This window comes from Capra hircus, unplaced genomic scaffold (genome assembly GCF_001704415.2).
Source record: "Capra hircus breed San Clemente unplaced genomic scaffold, ASM170441v1, whole genome shotgun sequence".
Lineage (NCBI taxonomy): Eukaryota > Metazoa > Chordata > Mammalia > Artiodactyla > Bovidae > Capra > Capra hircus.
Genome location: NW_017189785.1, coordinates 107,951 through 128,031, shown reverse-complemented (window position 1 = coordinate 128,031; position 20,081 = coordinate 107,951). Strand labels below are relative to the sequence as shown.

At 41.2% G+C, this 20,081-nt stretch overlaps 1 protein-coding gene across 1 annotated transcript; it reads left to right on the top strand.

Annotated features, from left to right (window-relative positions):
* Window positions 1-7,637: 7,637 nt before the first annotated feature.
* CUNHXorf56 (chromosome unknown CXorf56 homolog) lies at window positions 7,638-19,837 on the top strand. Its single transcript, XM_005700281.2, has 7 exons — window positions 7,638-7,831; window positions 8,901-9,018; window positions 14,415-14,456; window positions 16,132-16,270; window positions 16,800-16,889; window positions 17,492-17,584; window positions 19,406-19,837. Exons 1-7 carry the CDS (start codon window positions 7,708-7,710, stop codon window positions 19,466-19,468), a joined length of 669 nt encoding a protein of 222 aa, XP_005700338.1. The 5' UTR covers window positions 7,638-7,707; the 3' UTR covers window positions 19,469-19,837.
* Window positions 19,838-20,081: the final 244 nt, after the last annotated feature.

Sequence of the window (20,081 nt, the reverse complement as noted above, 5' to 3'; positions counted from 1 at the left end):
AATGTTTTTTAAAAAGGTCAACTCCAAATAACATAGAAGGTAGGCAAAATACTCATTTAAGAATTTTTTGGAAATATGAGAAAAGTAGGTTTAGGTTCACTCAGGGAGAGTTTTGAATGCCAAGCTGATGGCTTCCTTGGAAGTTGGTTGAGCAGAAAGGCAACATGATCAGAGCTGTACTCACTGGAGACGGGTCCCAGGACAGCAATTAGAAGACTCTTGAAGTATTCCAGGTGAGAGGTAGTGAACCAGGCAATGACAATAAAAACGGACAGGACTTGCCAACAGAACATGGGGACAAGAGAGAGGAAGGAGTCTATGGAGGCTCAAGTTCTGGGGACTTCCCTGGTGGTTCATGGGCTAGGGCTCTGTGCTTCCAATGCAGGGGACACCAGTCAACCCCTGGTCCCAGAATTAAGACCCCCACAAGCCTCCAAGTGCAGTGTAGCTAAACAATGGCTCAAGTTCTAACCCCCAAGATAATTGGGAGTTTGAAGTACCATTACCTGAATTAGGGAAAAGAGGGGAAGGGCAGTTTGGGGAGAGAAAATTGGGGGACTTGCTGAGTTCATGGGACTAGTGAGACATCTACCTGAAGATGTCCAGAAGATATCAGATGTGCAGGAATTTGTTTCTAAAATGGGAGACAGAAGGCACTTGACAATGGTAATGATTCTAGCTGCTGCTTTATAACAGGTACTCTCATGGCCAAGGATTTATATCTCCCATTAATTCTAATATATCAGTTAAAGCAAATCTCCCTAATATACCATCACATTATGGCTGTGGTGGGAAGGGGATACAAAAATAAATTTAAAAACTTCCTTTTCCTCTCATCTAGGAGCTTGCTGTCTACTAATACACACATATGGAATCAACAAAAGCAAGATTTATGAAAGCAAGTGCATTAGTTTTCTATTGATGTTTAACAAATTGCCACAAGCTGTTAGCCAACTTCAGTTCCTGTGGTTGCAGGACTGAAGGCCCCATTTCCTTATTGGCTGCCAGCCAGGAACCAGTCTCAGTTCCTAGACGTTACCTACACTCCTTGCCATGTGGCCTACTCCATCTTCAGATCCAGCAGCAGAGAATTTCTCTCCCATCAAATCCCTGTCACACTTTTAAAAAATGTATTTCTTTTCCTCTCACAATTTGAATCTCTTTCTTTAGGAAGAGCCCAGCTCACTTTAAGGCCTTATCTGATTAGGTTAAGCCCACCCCAGATAGTCTCCTGATCTTAAAATCATCTCATTTGGCACCTTAATTACATCTGCAAAATTGCCTGATAGCAGAACTCAGATTACTATTTGACTGAATAGCTCGAAGAAGTGACCAGAAATCTTGAGGAAGGGGATGGCATCTTAGAATTCTGCCTCCAGAGCAGCAGCAAATTGCACAGCAGAAACAAGTGACTCCACAGATGCTGAAGAATCTGTACAGCAGGGGAATCATCAATCTGGTGGGGTTAGAGCAAGCTTCCTGAAATGGGTTTATTTCAGTGTTGCTTCAGAAAAGATGAAAGCAGGGCTAGGGAGGGAAGAACACAGGTAGTTCCTAAACAGCACAAAAGTGGACATGGAGCTTAACCAGGATCTGGGGATAGTGGGCAGATTAGAGAGGCTAATGCAGACTGACAAGACCTTGACTTGGAAAAGTGAGGATGACAGAAGTTGATTAAATGCCCTCAAATATGAGGATGAGGAATTCAGGCTTGCGAGGCAGCTTTTATAGGTGTTTGAGCCTGAGAGAGATGTACTGAAAACATCCCACTGAAAAATGGTATATAGTATACTGGAGAGGAGGTGAGGTCTGGGAGGTTTCTGGATATAAGGGACTGGGTATAAATGTCTGAAACTCATTGAAAGCTACAGATGCATGTGAGTGTGTTGTGGGCTTGTCTGTTTTCTGAAACTCCTTTGCTGTATAGCTAAGGAGCAGCTCTCTGGGAGCCCCAGGGCACCAGGGTATGGGGAGAGCATTGCCTGACTGCACAGTGGAATTGCATTGCAGGAATACTGTGCCCCCACATTCCTCATCAGAAGCAGGGTTGTCATAGCAAGCAGCACACAGAAGATCGTTCTCTAGCATAGGCGGTTATAGGACTGGAATGTACTAACTACAGCAGAGCCAGCCAAGCCTTCCTTCCACCCTCCTTACCACCTTGATATCTTGAAGAAATACCTTCTTCACAGGCAAGCATCCCCTCTTCCCTCCCAAGAACAGGAGTCAAGAAACTAGAAGTCCTTTTCAATTTAAAGACAAGTTTGTCAGTGATGTGGGCTTCCCTGATGGCTCAGGGGTAAAGAATCTGCCTGCAATGCAGGAGACGCAGGTTCGATCCCTGAGTTGGGAAGATCCTCTACAGGAGGAAATGGCAGCCCACTCCAGTATTCTTGCCTGAAAAATCCCATGGACACAGGAGCCTGGCGGGCTAAAGTCCATGGGGTCACAAAAAGTCAGACATGACTGAGCGACTGAGCATGCATGCATGTGTTAGCAATGCCTGAAAAATCCCATGGACAGAGGATAGTATTTAATCATATTTCATGACACATAAAGATGATATGAAGTTCAAATGTCAATGTCCATAAATAAAGTTTCACTATGGTTGCTTTTGTGCTACAATGAAAGAGTTGAGGAGCTGTGACAGAAAGTGTGTGTGGTGCCCTCACCACTTCCCACTGTTGGTCAGTCCACTACAAATCACAGTGACATGGCTGTAATCCAACAGTGTTTTGGGAACCACTTCTTTCACCATGTTTCGGCATTAAAAAAAAATTACAACTGCATGCCTAGCATGTCAAAACAAGAAAATAAGAAAGTGGATTTCAAATGTTGTGCTTTCAAGGCATGGTGGAGTGTAGATGACTTGGTCATCAATGTAGATGTCAAAACACTGTGTTTATCACACAGTGATGCTATAGCATGGCTAAAAGAATACAATATACCTCGACATTACCAAACTAAGTACTCATCACCATGTTCCCGGTTCACAGGAAAGCAATGGTTAGGCAAATTAGAAAGTTTAAAATAGAATATCTTATCATAGCAGAATTCTTCACAAAAGTGAAAAATGAAAACGAGGTTGCTGCCAAAGTAGGTTTCTGAGTGGTTCGATTGTTAGCCAAGCAAAGAAAACCATCTACTTACTGGTGGTGAGTTAATTAAATTGTGTTTGATTGCAAAAGCCAAAGAAATGTGTCCAGGGAAAATAAACTTTTTAAAGTTTATTTTAGGCTTTCAGCAAGAACAGTGGCTCAGAGGTTGAGGACATTGGAAGCAACACCAATAGTAAGTTTTAAAAAACAGGGCAAATGGTTTCAAGTGTTTTCCCTTGGTTCTTGATAAGTTGACAGAACTTAATACTCCTCAATTGTTGTTATTTACTCAGAGGGTCAATGCTGAGTTTAAAATGATGGAAGAATTGGCCTGTACGGATAGCCTGTGAAAGTCGCTCGTTGTGTCCGACTCTTTGCAACCTCATGGACTATATAGTCCATGGAATTCTCTAGGCCAGAATACTGGAGTGGGTAGCCTTTCCCTTCTCCAAGGGATCTTCCCAACCTGGGGATTGAACCCAGGACTCCAGTATTGCAGGCAGATTGTTTACCAGCTGAGCCACAAGGTAAGCCCAAGAATACAGATAGCCTTGTAGATGACTGCAGATGGGAATATTTTCAAAAAAGTCAGGAAAGCACTAGTTCAATACAACCTGAAGTAGAATCTGCTAAGATGTATTTCGAATATGTACGAAGGAGAAAAAGGCTTAGTTGGGCAAATGTACAAAACTTGCAAAAATGGAAGTTGTTTAAATCCTATAGTCATTTGTTATCTTACTGAACAATAGGTACTTCACAGGAAAATATTTTAGTCTATCTTGTGTTACTCAACCATTCGTGTCAACAGTGAACTTCATTCACTCTTTTGGACTAAATATTGTCAATTTCATGAATTTTTGTCAGATATAGAGGCTGAATATTCTAACTTGACTCACCAACAGCAGTTCAACAGCTTAGCGATTGTAAGGATTTTTTTGTCGTTGTTTCATCTGTTTGTTTTTGTATTTTTATAGCTCATGGCTGGAATTGAGAAATTTTTCTGAGCCAGAAGAACCACCCTCAACTACTATTATTGAATACTGAATGGAATTAGCTTTTGCTGGACACTTAATAATGTTACTTAATAAATTTAACCTAAAATTACAAAGCAAAAATGCTTCTTACATGTGACATTTATGCTGCAGTGAAATCATTTCAATGACTACTGACACTTTTTGAACCACAAGTAATGTCTAGTTACTTAATCACTTCCTGTGCTGTTAAAAGTTAAAACAGACTAGATTTGCATTCCCACACGAATTTTCTGTGGATATATTTTCTGAGCATAAAATCCATGGTGTTTTATGGACCCTGATGTGAGTGCAAAGGAAATTTCTGTATTTCAAAAGCAGTTTAACTGTGTGATTGAGGAACTCCCACTTAAACATCAATCGGAAGTGATCATTCTGCAATGTAAGAATATGCTAAAACACAAATGTCAAGAGAAGAATCTGATAGAATTCTGTAAGTGCTATCTAAGAGATCAATTGTTGTTTAGTTGCTAAGTTGCATTCGACTCTTTTGCAACCCCAAGGACTGTAGCCCAGCAAGCTCCTCTGTCCGTGGGATTTCCCAGGCAAGAATACTGGAGTGGGCTATTTCCTTCTCCAGGGGATCTTCTCAATCCAGAGATCTCTGCATCTCTTGCATTTCAGGCGTATTTTTTACCGCTGAGCTACCAGAGAAGCCCCAAGAGATGAATATGCTCAATTAAAACTCAGATGCTTGTGGATTGATATTAGTATGTGGCAGTACTTATCTGTGTTAAGATTTTTCTCAAAGATGAAATACATAAAATCTCATTACTACAGATAAGCATTAACAGATAAATATCTGTAGCTGATTTTTATGAAGACCTTTATTAACAGTTGCTTGCAATTTGTCGATTCTTTTGAAAAAATCAAGTTGTTTTTATTACAGATTAAAAATGAGATTCTTAGCAATCTTGACAAATTGAAACAATTTATAAACCTTTAAAAACGTATTAAAAAAATAAAAGGGAATTCCCCAGTGCTCCAGCAGTTAGGACTCTGCACTTGTATTGCAGGGGGCATAAGTTCCATCCCTGGTTGGAAGCTGAGATCCCACATGCTGTGAGATGCGGCCAAAAAAAAAAAGTGTAACTGATTTTGATAATAGGAAACACTCACTTTGAATGATAATTAAGTGAAATATTATCCTCTTCATAAAAGAATGTCATTCCTCTCACTAGTAGATCTGTATTATGACAAATTATACTCAATTATTATATTTTGAATTCCATTGATAAAACATTTGTGAAAATTTGTTTTCTCTAGTGATATAAATACCTACATAATGTTCTTGATTTTGCCTGTTGGCTTTCAAAGCCTAAATTATTTACTCTCTAGCCCTTTGCCCATCCCTGAACTAGACTAAGCCACATGAGGGAGGGAGACTATTTATAACTGATCACTATGCAACCAGTATGTATTATTAAGCACATTGCCTGCACACAGTAGAAGATAAAGAAATACTAAATAACATAGACTTATAGGGATGACATTGCACTAAGACCTAAGGAGAAAATGCTGTGAGTCTTAAAGACTTGATACTTCTTTTATGCTTTAACTCAGGTTCATTTGAAGGCTAGCAGATGGCTTTAAATTCCCATTGGTTTACATCTTGTATATCTAGAACACTACCCTTCTTCCAGCTACTCTGTCAATTTTCTGGTCACCAGCTCCTGCTTTCTTCAATAAGTTCTCTGTTTAAAATCCACTATTTTGGTGTCGTCATTTGAAACGATCCAATGTAAGCTGTCTAAATGTCCTTATTATGGGTGGCCCCAGGTTCTGGTCCTCCACAAAGAGCATTCTGGGAGAGTTTCTGGGTTGAGGAAGGAAGGGTGGGAAGATGTTCCCTAAACCTGTGGCAAACAGGATCATTCAGATGTCTCTATTTGCAAATCACCTGATTAGCATAGAGTATCCAAAAATATATAATGAAGTCTCATGATTCAACAATACAGTAATAAATAGCCCAATTAAAAATGGGCAAGGATTGGAGTAGGCATTTCTCCCAATACGATATTTAAATGTAAAGAAAAAAGTATATGCAAAGGTGCTCAGTATCATTAGCCATCAGAGAAAGGCAAATCAAAATGGCAATAAGATACCACCACACACTCACTAGGATGGCTATAATAAAAAAAAAATTACTGGTGAGGACATGAAGAAATCATAACCCCACATACACTGCTGGTGGTAAATGTAAAATAATAAACCTGCTTTGGGTAACATTCTTAGGAGTTCCTCAAAAAGTTAAACATAAGGTTATCATATAACCCAGCAATTCCACTCCTTAGTAAACATCTGAGAGAACATATGCCCTCACAAATCATAAAAGTATAACATATTACTTTACATTACTTTACAAAAACCTGTTCACCACTGTTCATAGTAGCACTGCTGTACTCATTAGATTACAAAAGTGGAAATAACCCAATTGTCCACCAACTAATGAATGAAGATACACAATGTGGTATATCCATACAACAGAATATTATCCAGTCATAAAAAGGAATGAGGTTCTTTTTTAGTGATTATTTTAACTAATTGATTCATGGTACAACATGGATTACCTTTGGAAACAAAACTGAAAGAAACCTGATACCAACAGCCACATATTGTATGATTTCATTCATTAGAAATTTCCAGAAGAGGCAAATCCAGAAAGACAGAAAGCTAGATTAGTGGTTGCCAGGGGCTGGGAAAGAGGTGGAAAGAGTGCCAGCTAAGGAATTTCTTTTGGGGAATGATGAAAATATTAGGTAGTGGTGATAGTTGCAAAACTTTGTGAATATACTAAAACCCACTGAATTATGCACTTTGAAAGGGTGAAGTATATGTTATGTGAACCAGATTTCAAGTTCTAAGATTCCTCGACTTCGTTAGGTACTCATCCTGAATCAGTCAGTTGAGTTCAGTTGCTCAGTCGTGTCCAACTCTTTGTGACCCCATGAACCGCAGCACGCCAGGCCTCCCTGTCCAGCACCAACTCCTGGAGTCCACCCAAACCCATGTCCATTGAATCGGTGATGCCATCCAGCCATCTCATCCTCTGTCGTCCCCTTCTCCTCCTGCCCTCAATCTTTCCGAGCATCAGGGTCTTTTCAAATGAGTCAGCTCTCCGCATCAGGTGGCCAAAGTATTGGAGTCTCAGCTTCAACATCAGTCCCTCCAATGAACACCCAGAACTGATCTCCTTTAGATGGCCAATCAAATCACATTTAGAGGCACATTTAAAATCTGTATTATGCATACAAAGTGTAAATAGCCCTTTTTTATTTCTAGTTACATATATGTATATACATATGTAATGTGTATAGTAATATAAATGAATAATTTAAATGATTAAGAGTGTCCCAAGTAAAGCACTCCCCCAGAACTTAGGCCAAGGCAAAGGAGGTTCTGGCAGACACCAGGGATCCCCCCGTGCATCTTGGACTAATGGGACGGCCCGGAAGTTCACGTGACTACTGTTGACACGTGACCAACTTTCCGTTGGAGAGAGCCGCGCCGCATGTGTGACGTCACTTTTGCGCGACCCTTAATTTTGGCTTAGCGTTTTCTGGTTGCCGCTCTGAAGTATGCCTAAAGTAGTGTCGCGGTCCGTCGTCTGCTCTGACACCCGGGACCGGGAGGAATATGACGACGGCGAGAAGCCACTTCACGTCTACTACTGTTTGTGCGGCCAGATGGTCCTGGTGCTGGGTGAGTATTCTGCAAGGAGTGCAACTTCGGGTTCTCGAGGGCGGATTTCCCCTGGCTGTGATCTGAGAGCCGCGTCTCTTTGAAGATTTTCCCCTCCATTAAAATCCTCCGTTCCCATCGCCGCCTCACTCCAGGGAGCTTTTCTGTATTGTGCTTCATCTTGTAATTCTGTATGCAGACCGCCTTCAAAAGGAAATTCCTCCTTTAGAAAAAATATACTCCCTGTTCTCCCTCTCTGCCTCTAGAAACTTTGTGACCTTTCTGCCGCGTACAAGGATTTTGTAATAGCTTTTATCAAGTGAAAAGAACCCTTCCCCATTGAGCCTACATTTTCCTCGAGCTATAACCTCATTTCTTTGTTTTTTTTTTTTACAGCAAAATTTTTAAAAAGAATTGCGTCTGTGGGCTGTCTCTGCATTCTCATTTCCCATTCCTTCTTGCCCTCACTTTTTCACCTAATCATATAAACGTTATTTGTCAAAAGTTACTAACGAACGTGTTACCTGTTTCAATGCTCAATTATCAATGCCCATTTAAATCCCCCTGTCAGTAGCATTTTACAGAGATGATCAGTCCGTCTTTCTTGAAACCCTAACCCTAGCCCAGTATCTCAGAATCTTTCTTGACTTCTGCGTTCAGCCCATCAGTACATTCTTCAGGTGCTTCCTTGAAAAGCTGTCCAGAATCTGACTACTACTTACCACCTCCATTTTTACCACTCTAGTTCAAGCCCCTCCTTTCCTAAGCATATGTATCAGGAACAGAAAGACTCATAGAAAACTTGAAAGGCAGTGCTGGGAAGGACTTTTGAGGTAATATAATCAAATAAGGGGAAAGATTCCCAAAGAGGAAGTGGTTTGCCGAAGATCACCAGTAACACAGCTGGAGCTAAATCCAGGTCTCCTAACACCAAGTCATTTTTTGTTGGAAAATTTAATAATAGCCTTCAATAAATGTGATAATTTTAGTAAAAATTGCAGTGCAAAGGCCCCCCCCCCCCGAAAAGTTTTGATTGCCTCAGGGTATTTTTCAGTGACTCTTGTGACCAAATCTTTCTTCATTCCTTTAGACTGTCAGTTAGAGAAGTTGCCCATGAGGCCCCGGGACCGGTCCCGTGTGATTGATGGTGCCAAACACGCTCACAAGTTTTGTAACACCGAAGACGAAGAGACTATATATCTTCGGAGGTAAGACATTGATGTTCTGTCTAGGATTTTCTGCTTGTGTTGGGGTCTAGTTCTGAGAAGTATAAATACCCCATCTAGTATCAAACAGGTCATGTATATGGGGCCCAATACTTTGACATTTGTGGTGGTTCTCAACTTCTGTTAATACAGCCATGTTTTTATTGTGCACATGTTTTTACTGTGCTTTGCTGAAATGGTGAAATGTGATTCTGTTGTCATTTGATAGCTGTAATTTGGGAGTTTTGCAAGTAAAATGAGTTTATTCAACTTGTAATCTCTTGGAGCACACCAGGGCACACTGCGTTAATGACTGGATCTGCAAAGATGAGTAAGGCACCGTCCTTACCATTAAAGAGCTCATGGCTCAACAAGGGAATGGACTACCTATTGTGATATGATAAAATACTGGTGTGAACAGAAGGCTCTGGGAAAACAGACAGGAGCAGGTCATCTTGCCTGACTGGTGGTCAGGAAAGACACCAAAAGGTGGTGGCATTTGTGTTTGGCCTTGAACTAGGATTTCATCAAGTAGATGAGGAACATTCCAGGCGGAAGGACTATAGAAGCATTAAAAGCATCGAATACAGTGTGCTTGGGAAATTTAAGTAGTCCCTTGTGGCTAGAGCCCAGGTTACCTTACCAGAAAGGGTTCATGGAGCCTGGAGTAGGGACAGAATAAAATGCTAAAGTAGACAAGTTTGGATTTTATCTATAGGCAATACACTACATTGAGTAAACAAGCAAAGAACCCTGCCCTTACAGAGCTTATATTTTATTGTTGAACCAGAAAAAACTACCAGCTGACATCTAGCTATGTGTATTTAAGAAACCGAACTGTTATCAGCCCACACTGATGAAAAGAGTTAGAAACTATTGCTAGGCAACATTCAGTGCCAAATCAGGGTAGAATTATGCAGTTGAAGAGGAAAATGGTTATATACAAAATACAAATGGAGGGTGCAGATTAATAAAACATATGAAATTAACAAAAGAAGGCCCCCCAGGTAACACTGGGGAAGATTTATACATAACATGCTCTATCTAAAGCAAATTCGTTCTCTTGTGCTTTTCCTTTCTGTTAACCTTTATTTGGGTTTCTGATTTTGAAAATTATTAACTGACTATCTTTAGGATTATCAAAATATTTATTACATGTATTATATTAGTTAATACAGACAGTAATCTAACAACACAACTAAGCCACAGGCTCCTGTGGCACTATAAGGCAGATGCCCTCACCTCTAGGCCAGAAAACTGGGTGGCCCCAGACTGCAGTGGCAACCCTGGAATCCAATCAGCCTGATCCTGGGAGTGAGCCAGCCTTTAGTGCCCGATATTGCCCAGGCCAGTGGTCTCTGGCCAAGTGCCTCTGTTGGGCCAGAGTTCTCAGAGTTTACCAACAAGGCATGGTAGACTTCCCCCTTGGTTGACGTAGTTCTTGCTCTAATCATGAACAGTCTTTTCAAGGGCCCACTTGAGCATGCTCCCTTCCTAACCAGGGTGAAATTTCAGTCTGATCGTACCCTTCCTTTTTAGCCAGCTGAATGTGGGAGCCCTGGTTACTGAAAATATGGCAGTCTGCCTAATCACGTGCCCTGCAACCTGTCACTTTCACATCCACTACCACCCTGTCTTGATTACGGTGTCTTTGTATTAAGTTTTGAAATTAAGTGTGAGTCTACCAACTTTGTTCTTCTTCAAGATTGTTTTTTGGCTATTCTGGATTCTTTATAATTCCATGTGAATTTTAGGATCAGCTTGTCAATTTCTGCCAAAAAAAAAGCCAACTGGGATTTTGCTAGGGATTATGTTGAAGTTGTAGGTTCATTGGAAAGTATTGCCATTTTGACAACATTAAGTGTTCAGTCCATGAACATGGAACGTCATTCCATTTACTTAGCTCTTTAATTTCTTTCAGTGATGTTTTGTAGTTTTCAGTGCACAGGTTGTGCACTTCTTTTGTTCAGTTTACTCCTAAGTATTGTATTATTTTTGATGCTGTTGTAATTGTAATTGTCAACTGATCTTAGAGGAAAAGTTTGTTGTTTACCAGTGAATATGATGTTCATGTATGTGGCTTAGTAGATGGGAATTTTTCATAGATGCCTTTTATAAGGTAGAGGAGGTTGCCTTCTATTTCTAACATATTGAAGGGGCTTTGAATTTTGTCAAATGCTTTTTTTGCATCTAAGATGACCTATGTGTTTTTTCTCTTTTATTCTGTTATTATAGTGTATCACATTGATTGGTTTTTTGGTATGTTGCACCAATCTTGCATTCCTGGGATAAATTCTGCTTGGCCATGTGGTGTAATCGTTTATATGCTGCTTGATTCAGTTTTTGCCTTTTTTTTTTTTTTTAGGATTTTTGTCTGTATAATTTTAAGCAATGTTGATCTCTAGTTTGTTGTTTTTGTTGTTCTTGTGATAGTTTTGCCTGATGTTCAGGTAATACTGGCCTCACAGGATGAACTGGGAAGTGTTTCTTCCTCTTCCAAAACGTTTGTGAAGCATTGGTATTAATTCTTTGAACTTTTGGAGGAATACCCCAGTGAAGCCACTGGTCCTGGGCTTTTCTTTGTGCAAAGTTTTTTGATCACTAAATCAATCTCCTTATACTTGTCATAGTCTAGTCAGATTTTATTTTTCCAGTGAGTTTTGGTAGTTTGTGTCATTGTATCATTCCTGGAATATGTCCTTTTCATCTAGATTATCTGGTTTGTTGGTGTATAGTTATTCATAGTATAATCTTAAAATCTGTTTTTTTTAATGTCTTATCAGTAGTACCCCCTTGATTTTTTTAGGTCCCAAGAACATTAGACTATTTGTAATTCTCTGAATATGCTCTGCTGTTTTGCCTTTTGCTCAGAGTTGGCCCTCTGTTTAAAATCCCATTTTTCTATCAGGACTGCTGACTGCTCACGAAGCCTTTCATAACTGCCTCAGACAGATTTGGTGCTGCCACCTCTGTGTTCCCGTCACCCTGTTCACTTTCCTCCATCTAAGAACTTACCTCTGTGGTTATAATTTTCCTCGCTAAACTTAAATTCTTCTAAGAATTCATTTAGTCAGTATTTATTGCAGTACTGTGCTCAGCTCTGGGAATAGAGTGTGAGACAGACAGGCATGGTCTCTGCTGATCTCTGATCTCATAGACCTTACAGTCTAGTGGGACGACAAAAAAATAAAGTAATTATGATTATGGAAAGTCATACGAATGAAACAAAGGGCTCTTCCAGGATCACATGAGAACCTCTTCGAAAAGGTGTTCAGGGAAGGCTGTTACAACTAGGTGATATTTGAACTGACACCAAAAAAGATAAGAATGTAACAGGTGAGAAGTGCATTCCAGGCAGAGAGAAGAGTGTGTGTGAAAGATCAGAGATGGGAAAGCACTTGTTTATTCCAAGAACAGAGGAAGGCTGGTGTGGAGAGGTCACAGTGAGCGGGGAGGAAAGTAGGAGATGAGGCTGAGCCAGATTCTCTGCCTAGCCAGTGCCTAGAAGGCCATGGTGAGGAGTTTGTGTTTTCTTCTAGCTGTCCTGGGAAGCCACTCTTGACTCTCTTTGGAGAACGATTAAGAATGAGATAGTAATGGAAGCAGGTTCTAGAATAAGTGCTCAGAATTTTTATTTTAGATATGAACTCAGAGTGGTGAAGTCCTAACTAAGTATCATATATACGATTGATTTGATCACACAAAAATCTAAAATTTCCACGTGGGGGAAAAAGTCAAAGACGAATGTCCAGCTGGAGAAGAAATATTTGCAAGAACCCTTAACATTTACAAGTTTCCTTAATATAAAATAAAGAGATGGACTTCCCTGGTGGTCCAGCGGTTAAGACTCCATGGTTCCATTGTAGGGGTGCAGGTTTGATCCCTGGTGGGGAAATAAAATCCCACATGCTGCACAGCTTGATCAAAACACAACACAAAACAATAAGAATAGAATAAAATGACAACTCAGTAGGCCAAAAATAGACTGACTGTTCATCAAGAAAAGAAAATACAAATGTCTATTAAATATATGAAAAGATGCCTAACTTCACTCTTTAAAAAAAAAAGAAATGCAAGTTTTGAGATCTCATTTTTCCCATGCCAGATTGGCCATCATATATTTTAATAACACACTGTGTTGGTAAGACTGTAGGGAAACGGAAAGTCTCACGTTGGTGGTGGGGTATATACAGTGGTTCAGCTTCTGTGCAGAGTAATTTGGCTGTTATCTATCAGAATCTGAAGTGAATACACTCGGAGGATTTACCCAGCAGGTAAGACATTTTGGTTCATTCATACAAATAGATAGAATGGAACCCTTATAAACAATGAGACAATTCTTTATCAACTGATTGGGAAGGATCACATATTTTTTTTAACCAAGATGTAATTTTAAGTGAACAGAGAGGCTGTTTCACTGTAAGTGAACAGGTGGGCTACATTTGTCTAAAAAGGAAGAGAAAACTTTGCTGTGTCATCAACTCTGGGAGGAAGGGAGGAAACCAGTAACAGTATTTGCCTCTGGGGCTGGGGGAGGGAACTGGGTGCGTGGAAGATGAGAGGATATTTACCTTTCACTTTATACTCTTTTCTATACCATCTGCACATACTGCTTATTTAAAAAGTTGAAACAGGGAGGGGATGGGAGGAGACTGGGGGGTAGCTGGGACAATAATCTGGGGAAGAGATACTAGTGGACTGGGCTGAGATGGTGGCAGGAGGGTGGAGAAGAGTAGGTTCAAGACCTTTTATGGAGCTAAAATCCGCAGGATTTGTGGATGAAGTAGATTGTGGGAGATGAGGGAAAGAGAAGACAAAGATGAGTCCCAGGTTTCTATGAAGCAACAGGATGAGTGGAAGAGTCTTTACTCTTTAGTTGATTATCTAAGGCAATGTTGTGTGGGCTGGTGAGCTTGACCACCTTAGTTCAACCTAGGGCTTGAGTTCAACCTATTCTACTTCCTAGCTCTGTGACCATGGCAGACTGTGTAACTGCTTTGTGCTTCTTCACCCTTGTCTGTAGAATGGGAATGATATCATGACCTACCTCATGGGGTGGTTGTAAGGATTAAAGAGTTTAATACATGTACACTTTAGAACAGCTCCTGGTACATAATAAAAGCTATACAAGTGATTACCACTGTTGTTATTGTTGGTGTTATTGTTACTGTGAACCTGACTGCTTCTGTGACTATAACTACTACCACACTGCCTCCTCTGTCAGGAGGGTGCCTGTGGATGGAAGAAGTGCTTTAAAATAAATACATGTGTAAATCAACAGCTGATCTAGGAAAGGAAAGCTTTTGAAAAGCCATTTTAACATTTGAAGAAATGAGCAAGTGAGGTTGGTAGGTTATGAGATTTGTTCGTATCTTTTTTAACTTCCATTTTCTGTGCAGACCGGAAGGCATTGAACGACAGTACAGGAAGAAATGTGCAAAGTAAGTATTAACAGTGTGGGTTTCCCTGAGCATAAGAAAGTCGAGGTAGTGATGTGTTAGGAAAAGCATCATTTGGAGACAGTTCTCTGTTATATCTTTATCCTTATAATCTTAACCTGCCTTCAGACTTCAGTTATGCAGATAGGCTTCTTGAAGAGCTGCAGTTGGCCAAATTACATCTCTGACCAACTGGCCACAAAAAATGGGTTTTGAAACAGAATTATTTTTTAATTGAGATGTAACTTATATATAATAAAATTTGCCTTCTTAAATGGACAGTTTGATGAGTATTGACAAAAGCATACAGCCATGTAACATCACCCCTCCTGTGACATAGTACATTTCCAGGGCTCCTTTGCGGTCAGTCCCCCTTCCCCTGGCCAGCACTGGCCTACCTTCTGCTGCTGTGGTTTTACCTATTCTAAACTGTGACATAAACTCTGCAGTGTGTGTTCTACTACATACAATGTGTATCTCTTTGATCTGGTTTCTTTCACATAGCATGATGCTTTGGGGGTTCATCCACGTTATGTGTAATGGTAATTTGTTCCTCTTTATCACTGAGTAGCACACACAGTTCATTTAACCATTGACCCATTGAAGGTCATTTGAGTTGTTAATGGCTTTGGCTATTACAAATAAAGCTGCTGTGAACATTCTAGTATAAATCTTGTGGGAACATGTATTTTCTCTTGGAATGGAGTTGCTCAGTCTAACATAGTGTAATTTAATCCAAACGTATTTATAAAGTCTATTACAGGACCACAGCCCCAAGAACTGTAGAGAGTATTATTTAAAGATACATGTGATTTCCAGCTTTAGGTTGTTAGTAGTGAGAATATTAAACTTTAACAAGTTTAATCTTGTTGATGTAATTACAATTCACTCTTGGATCACCGACTCAATGGACATGGGTTTGGGTGAACTCTGGGAGTTGGTGATGGACAGGGAGGCCTGGTATGCTGCGGTTCATGGGGTTGCAGAGTCAGACACGACTGAGCGACTGAACTGAACTGAACTTGGCTCTCAGAAGACTCAGACTAGGAGAATTAAAGCAGGGAACTGGCTAAGAAGATGTTTTAGTTTACAGCCACATTAGATTTGTTAGATGAATTTAATCATATCTTATGGGTGTGAGTCTACTTCATTTAGCTGAAAATGTAGAGTAGAAATGACCAACCACAGAAAATAATGCTGTGAACTTAGTTCTGATTGCTCAGAACTTAATTGGCGGACCAGCCACAGTGGAGCCTTCTGGCTGCTTCTTGACTCTGCTATAATAGAAGAAGACAGAACCCCACACTAGTTCCCCAGACTTCTAGGAAGAATGGCAGCAGTTTTGACTGGAAAGCAGTCACTAGCAGGAGCCAGCATTTGCCATACTTGTCTAATGATCAGAACTGCATGGGATGCTAAAAGAGATTTGTAGGCCTCAGCCCCCAGAGTAGCTCAGTCAGGATCCCCTGGGGGAAGGACCTCGGAATCTGATTGGCAGTTGTAACAAGCGCCCTCTGTGATTCTTATCAAGTAGTTTTTTTGGGAAACATCAGGAAGAGCTGATCATAAGTTGATGCCACAAACACACATAGTTGCAGAGTCTGAGCCCACTTTACGAAGCAGTGTTTTGGGGGTTTGGATCCTGAGGCCTGCCTGAGATTCACTCTGTTATTTGTAGGTGTGGGCTGCCGCTCTTCTACCAGTCCCAGCCCAAGAATGCTCCTGTGACCTTCATTGTGGATGGAGCAGTGGTCAAGTTTGGCCAGGGTTTTGGGAAAACAAACATATACACTCAGAAACAAGAGCCTCCTAAGAAGGTAATTATCACTGAAGGAGACAGATGGGTTAATGGAGCTACAGATGTAGTCCTAAAACTTTAGATTATGGTGCATGGCAGCGTGCCCCTTGTGTATGCTCTGTTTATTAAGAGGATGCCATTTTTGTATAAGCAGATGTTACAAAACTTTAACATCTATCGTGTGTTCTTTTTTCTTTCCTACGGTCTGCTTTATGAGTAAAGTTGAAAATTGTATGGCTTTTATTGACATGTACTTCCTTTGAAATTTCTTCTTTTTCCAGTGTGAGCAATTAGAGATGGAATGCAGAAAGTTAATCTTTAAATATATTTTGAAAACCCTTGATGTCAAATATTAGGAAACGATAGTGCAGATTAAAAGATGGGCACTTTTAGATAGGCCAGCCTGTCCCAAAGAGGTGGATATTTCCCCAACAATCCCTCCCCTGCAACACCCAGGCTTGGGCACTTGCACACTCACACTCATACACACTCAAGCACACACTGCTCAGAGAGATGGACTAGACTGGTTCCTCTTCCTGCACCTCCAGGTGATGATGACCAAGCGGACTAAAGACATGGGAAAGTTCAGCTCTGTGACTGTGTCTACTATTGATGAAGAAGAAGAAGAGATTGAGGCTGTAAGTGCTTTTGCCCTCAGGGGAGTTGGATGGAAGGGGGTGAAGGGGGACTCTCAAACTAGACCATTGAATAGCAGAAAAGCTAGAAACTTCCCTCGTAGACCTCGCTCTAGCTACTAAGGAACACTGTGACAGCGGCTAGTTCCTGTTTCCCTGGATTTCAGGGAAATCTGTTTCAGGGACATCTGTAGGATGAGGCACAGGGAGTTGGACTAAATCAGTCATTTTTTTCATACTGTTTTTTGAGAGGCCTTAGGAGGCGCATCCCTCTTCAGTTGAAAAACTACCAGGCTCAAGGATTTCCGGTCCCTTTCAGTCCAGCTCTGACAGTGTGGGCATCTGTCCTTAGCAGGAGAAGCAATTCCCTTTATGGTAATTCAGTATCATGATGTTTACACAGAGATGTTCTCTGTTATTTAAACATGGTTTCAGCTGAAACCTGACTCCCCCAGATTACTGAAAAGCTGAAGAGTGGAACGGGAGCCGAATTCAGCCATTTCAGTAGTGATTTCATAACTCGAGGAGTATAAACTTCTCCAGAAGTCTCTGTTACTCCTCTTGGGTGAGACTGCTGGCCTGAGGATGCTTCATTCTTCCCTCAGAGAGAAGTTGCTGACTCGTATGCGCAGAATGCCAAGGTGATTGAAAAGCAGCTGGAGCGCAAAGGCATGAGCAAGAGGCGCCTGCAGGAGCTGGTGAGTGGCGTGGGGTCGGAGGGGGCAGGCACTGGCCTGAACTGTTCCAGTTTCTCCATCTGAAAGACCCTCGGGTGGGCGGGGGAACCCTTTAGGAAGTCTTTCGGGGATATGATGTAGCTGGCTGCCAGGTGTCTAACCCTGTGTGTGGCTATCCGTACATACCCTGCTCTGTGATAGTGAGCAGGATCCCAACCCCCAATAATAGTTCTGGTTAGCCAGCCCCAACCAGAATGATCATTTAATCTGCTACTTGTGGTCCAAGGTCAGGAGTCCAAGGTCAGGGTGCATGGGCACGCCCCCAGGATGGGAGGTGTACAGTGAGGCTACACTGGGGGGCCAGGATTGGGGCTTTTCACTGCTGCTTAAAGCACTGCTCCCACCACCACTGTCTGGGCTCTTTGTTGAGCACGCCTGTCCTTGTGTGATGGAGCCTACATTTCTGTTTTCCTGATAATAATTTACGTATGATGTTTCTTTAAAATAAGACATCCTCTGTAGAGGATATTTTTGGTGACACAGGTAGTGGGTCTTGAGAGCTGTTTGACCTTGCCATAGTGATCTAGAGAGAGCCATGCTTATCAGATTTTCTGAAGTGAAGGGCCAGTGCATCTTCTTTTAAAAAAATTTGTCAAGAGCAGGTTGGTAATTTATAAAATGTCATAAAAAGGAATTTGCCTTAGTTCCTTTTATAAAATTATTTTATTATTCTGTCAAATTGCTATGCGGGTGTACATGCTAAGTCACTTCAGTCATGTCTGACTGTGACCTTATGGACTTTAGCCTGCCAGGCTCCTCTGTCCATGGGATTCTCCAGGCAGCAATACTGGAGTCGGTTGCCATGCCCTCCTCCAGGGGATCTTCATGACCCAGGGATCTCCGGCATTGGCAGGCAGATTCTTTACCACTAGCACTACTTGGGAAGTCAAATTGCTATAAAAGCTTCTAAATGCTTACTGTCAATTTTTGTTTGTATCTTTGTGGACTGATAACAAACAGTTCATGGACTGCATAACTTTTAAGTAGCACTGTTCTAGAACAGGGTTCGGAGAAGGCAATGGCACCCGACTCCAGTACTCTTGCCTGGAAAATCCTATGGGTGGAGGAGCCTGGTGGGCTGCAGTCCATGGGGTCGCTAAGAGTCGGACACGACTGAGCGACTTCGCTTTCACTTTTCAGTTTCATGCATTGGAGAAGGAAATGGCAACCCACTCCAGTGTTCTTGCCTGGAGAATCCCAGGGACAGGGGAGCCTAGTGTGCTGCCGTCTATGGGGTCGCACAGAGTCGGACACGACTGAAGCGACTTAGCAGCAGCAGAACAGCATTATTCCTCCTGTTCTGCTAAGAACAGGATACTGGTATGTCATAATATTGATTCCCCCAGCTCTTCAGGGATCCTGGAGCTGTGTAATCCTTATACTGATTGCCTTTGACCACAGCCCTGTGTGTTTACCCCATTTTACCATACAGATGTTATCATCGTCTATGTGTATCATAACATCAGAAAGGTTGGAAAACAGTTGCTATTCATCACAATTTTTTTTTATTTAAAAAAAATTTATTTGGCTGCACTGAGTCTTAGTTGTGGCATGTGGGATCTAGTTTTTTCCCTGATCAGGGACCGAACCCAGGCCCTCTGCATTGGGAGTGTGGAGTTTTAGCCACTGGACCTCCAGAGAAGTCCATCATGATTTTAGATACACGGTTCTAGTTTGTATACTAAATGAGCATGAGGGGATCGTGTTGGGGAAGTTAGAATAAGGCAGGAAAATCAGAATTTAATGTCATGTATCCAGATATAAACTTTTCTTCCTTTCCAGGCTGAACTGGAAGCCAAGAAAGCAAAAATGAAGGGAACCTTGATTGACAACCAGTTCAAATGATCAGGACCTTTCTGTGGACCCAGGCTGGAGGCAAGCATTTAAGATCAGGATGAAAATGAGTGTTTTCTTGACTACATGGACTTATGCTCCTTTATGCTCCAGCAGAAAGCTTTACGTGGCTTTCCAGTGATTATCCTACATTCAGTGAGGTCTTTGAGTCCATCTGACCTGATTTCTAGTGACAGATTTTTCTCAGTCTTTCTGTATTTATGTCTTCTGTACTATTTTTTGTTCATTTGATGTAAACTTCTTCATCTGTGTAGAAGAAGCTCTATGAATAGATCAATGCTTGTGTGTCTCTAGTTTCTGAAGGAGCTGTTCTTATTCCTTCTTCAAAGTTAATAAAATGTTTAAAGATTTTTGAAAAAAGAATATTGTGATGTGTCATAGAAAAAAGCTGCATGAGTTATATTTAAAGTTACAGCAGGCCAGATCCTTTTACGTGGCTCTGTCTCTGTTCTTAGACTGGCAGGTATTGGCTAGGGTTTGAATCTCTCCACTGTCTGAGGAAATCCATAACAAGCCAGAATCTGCTTTAAGTTCCCTTTACCTCAAATATTAAAACTTCAGGCAAGTCAGCCCTCATCAGACATTGTGCTAACAGAGGGAAAAG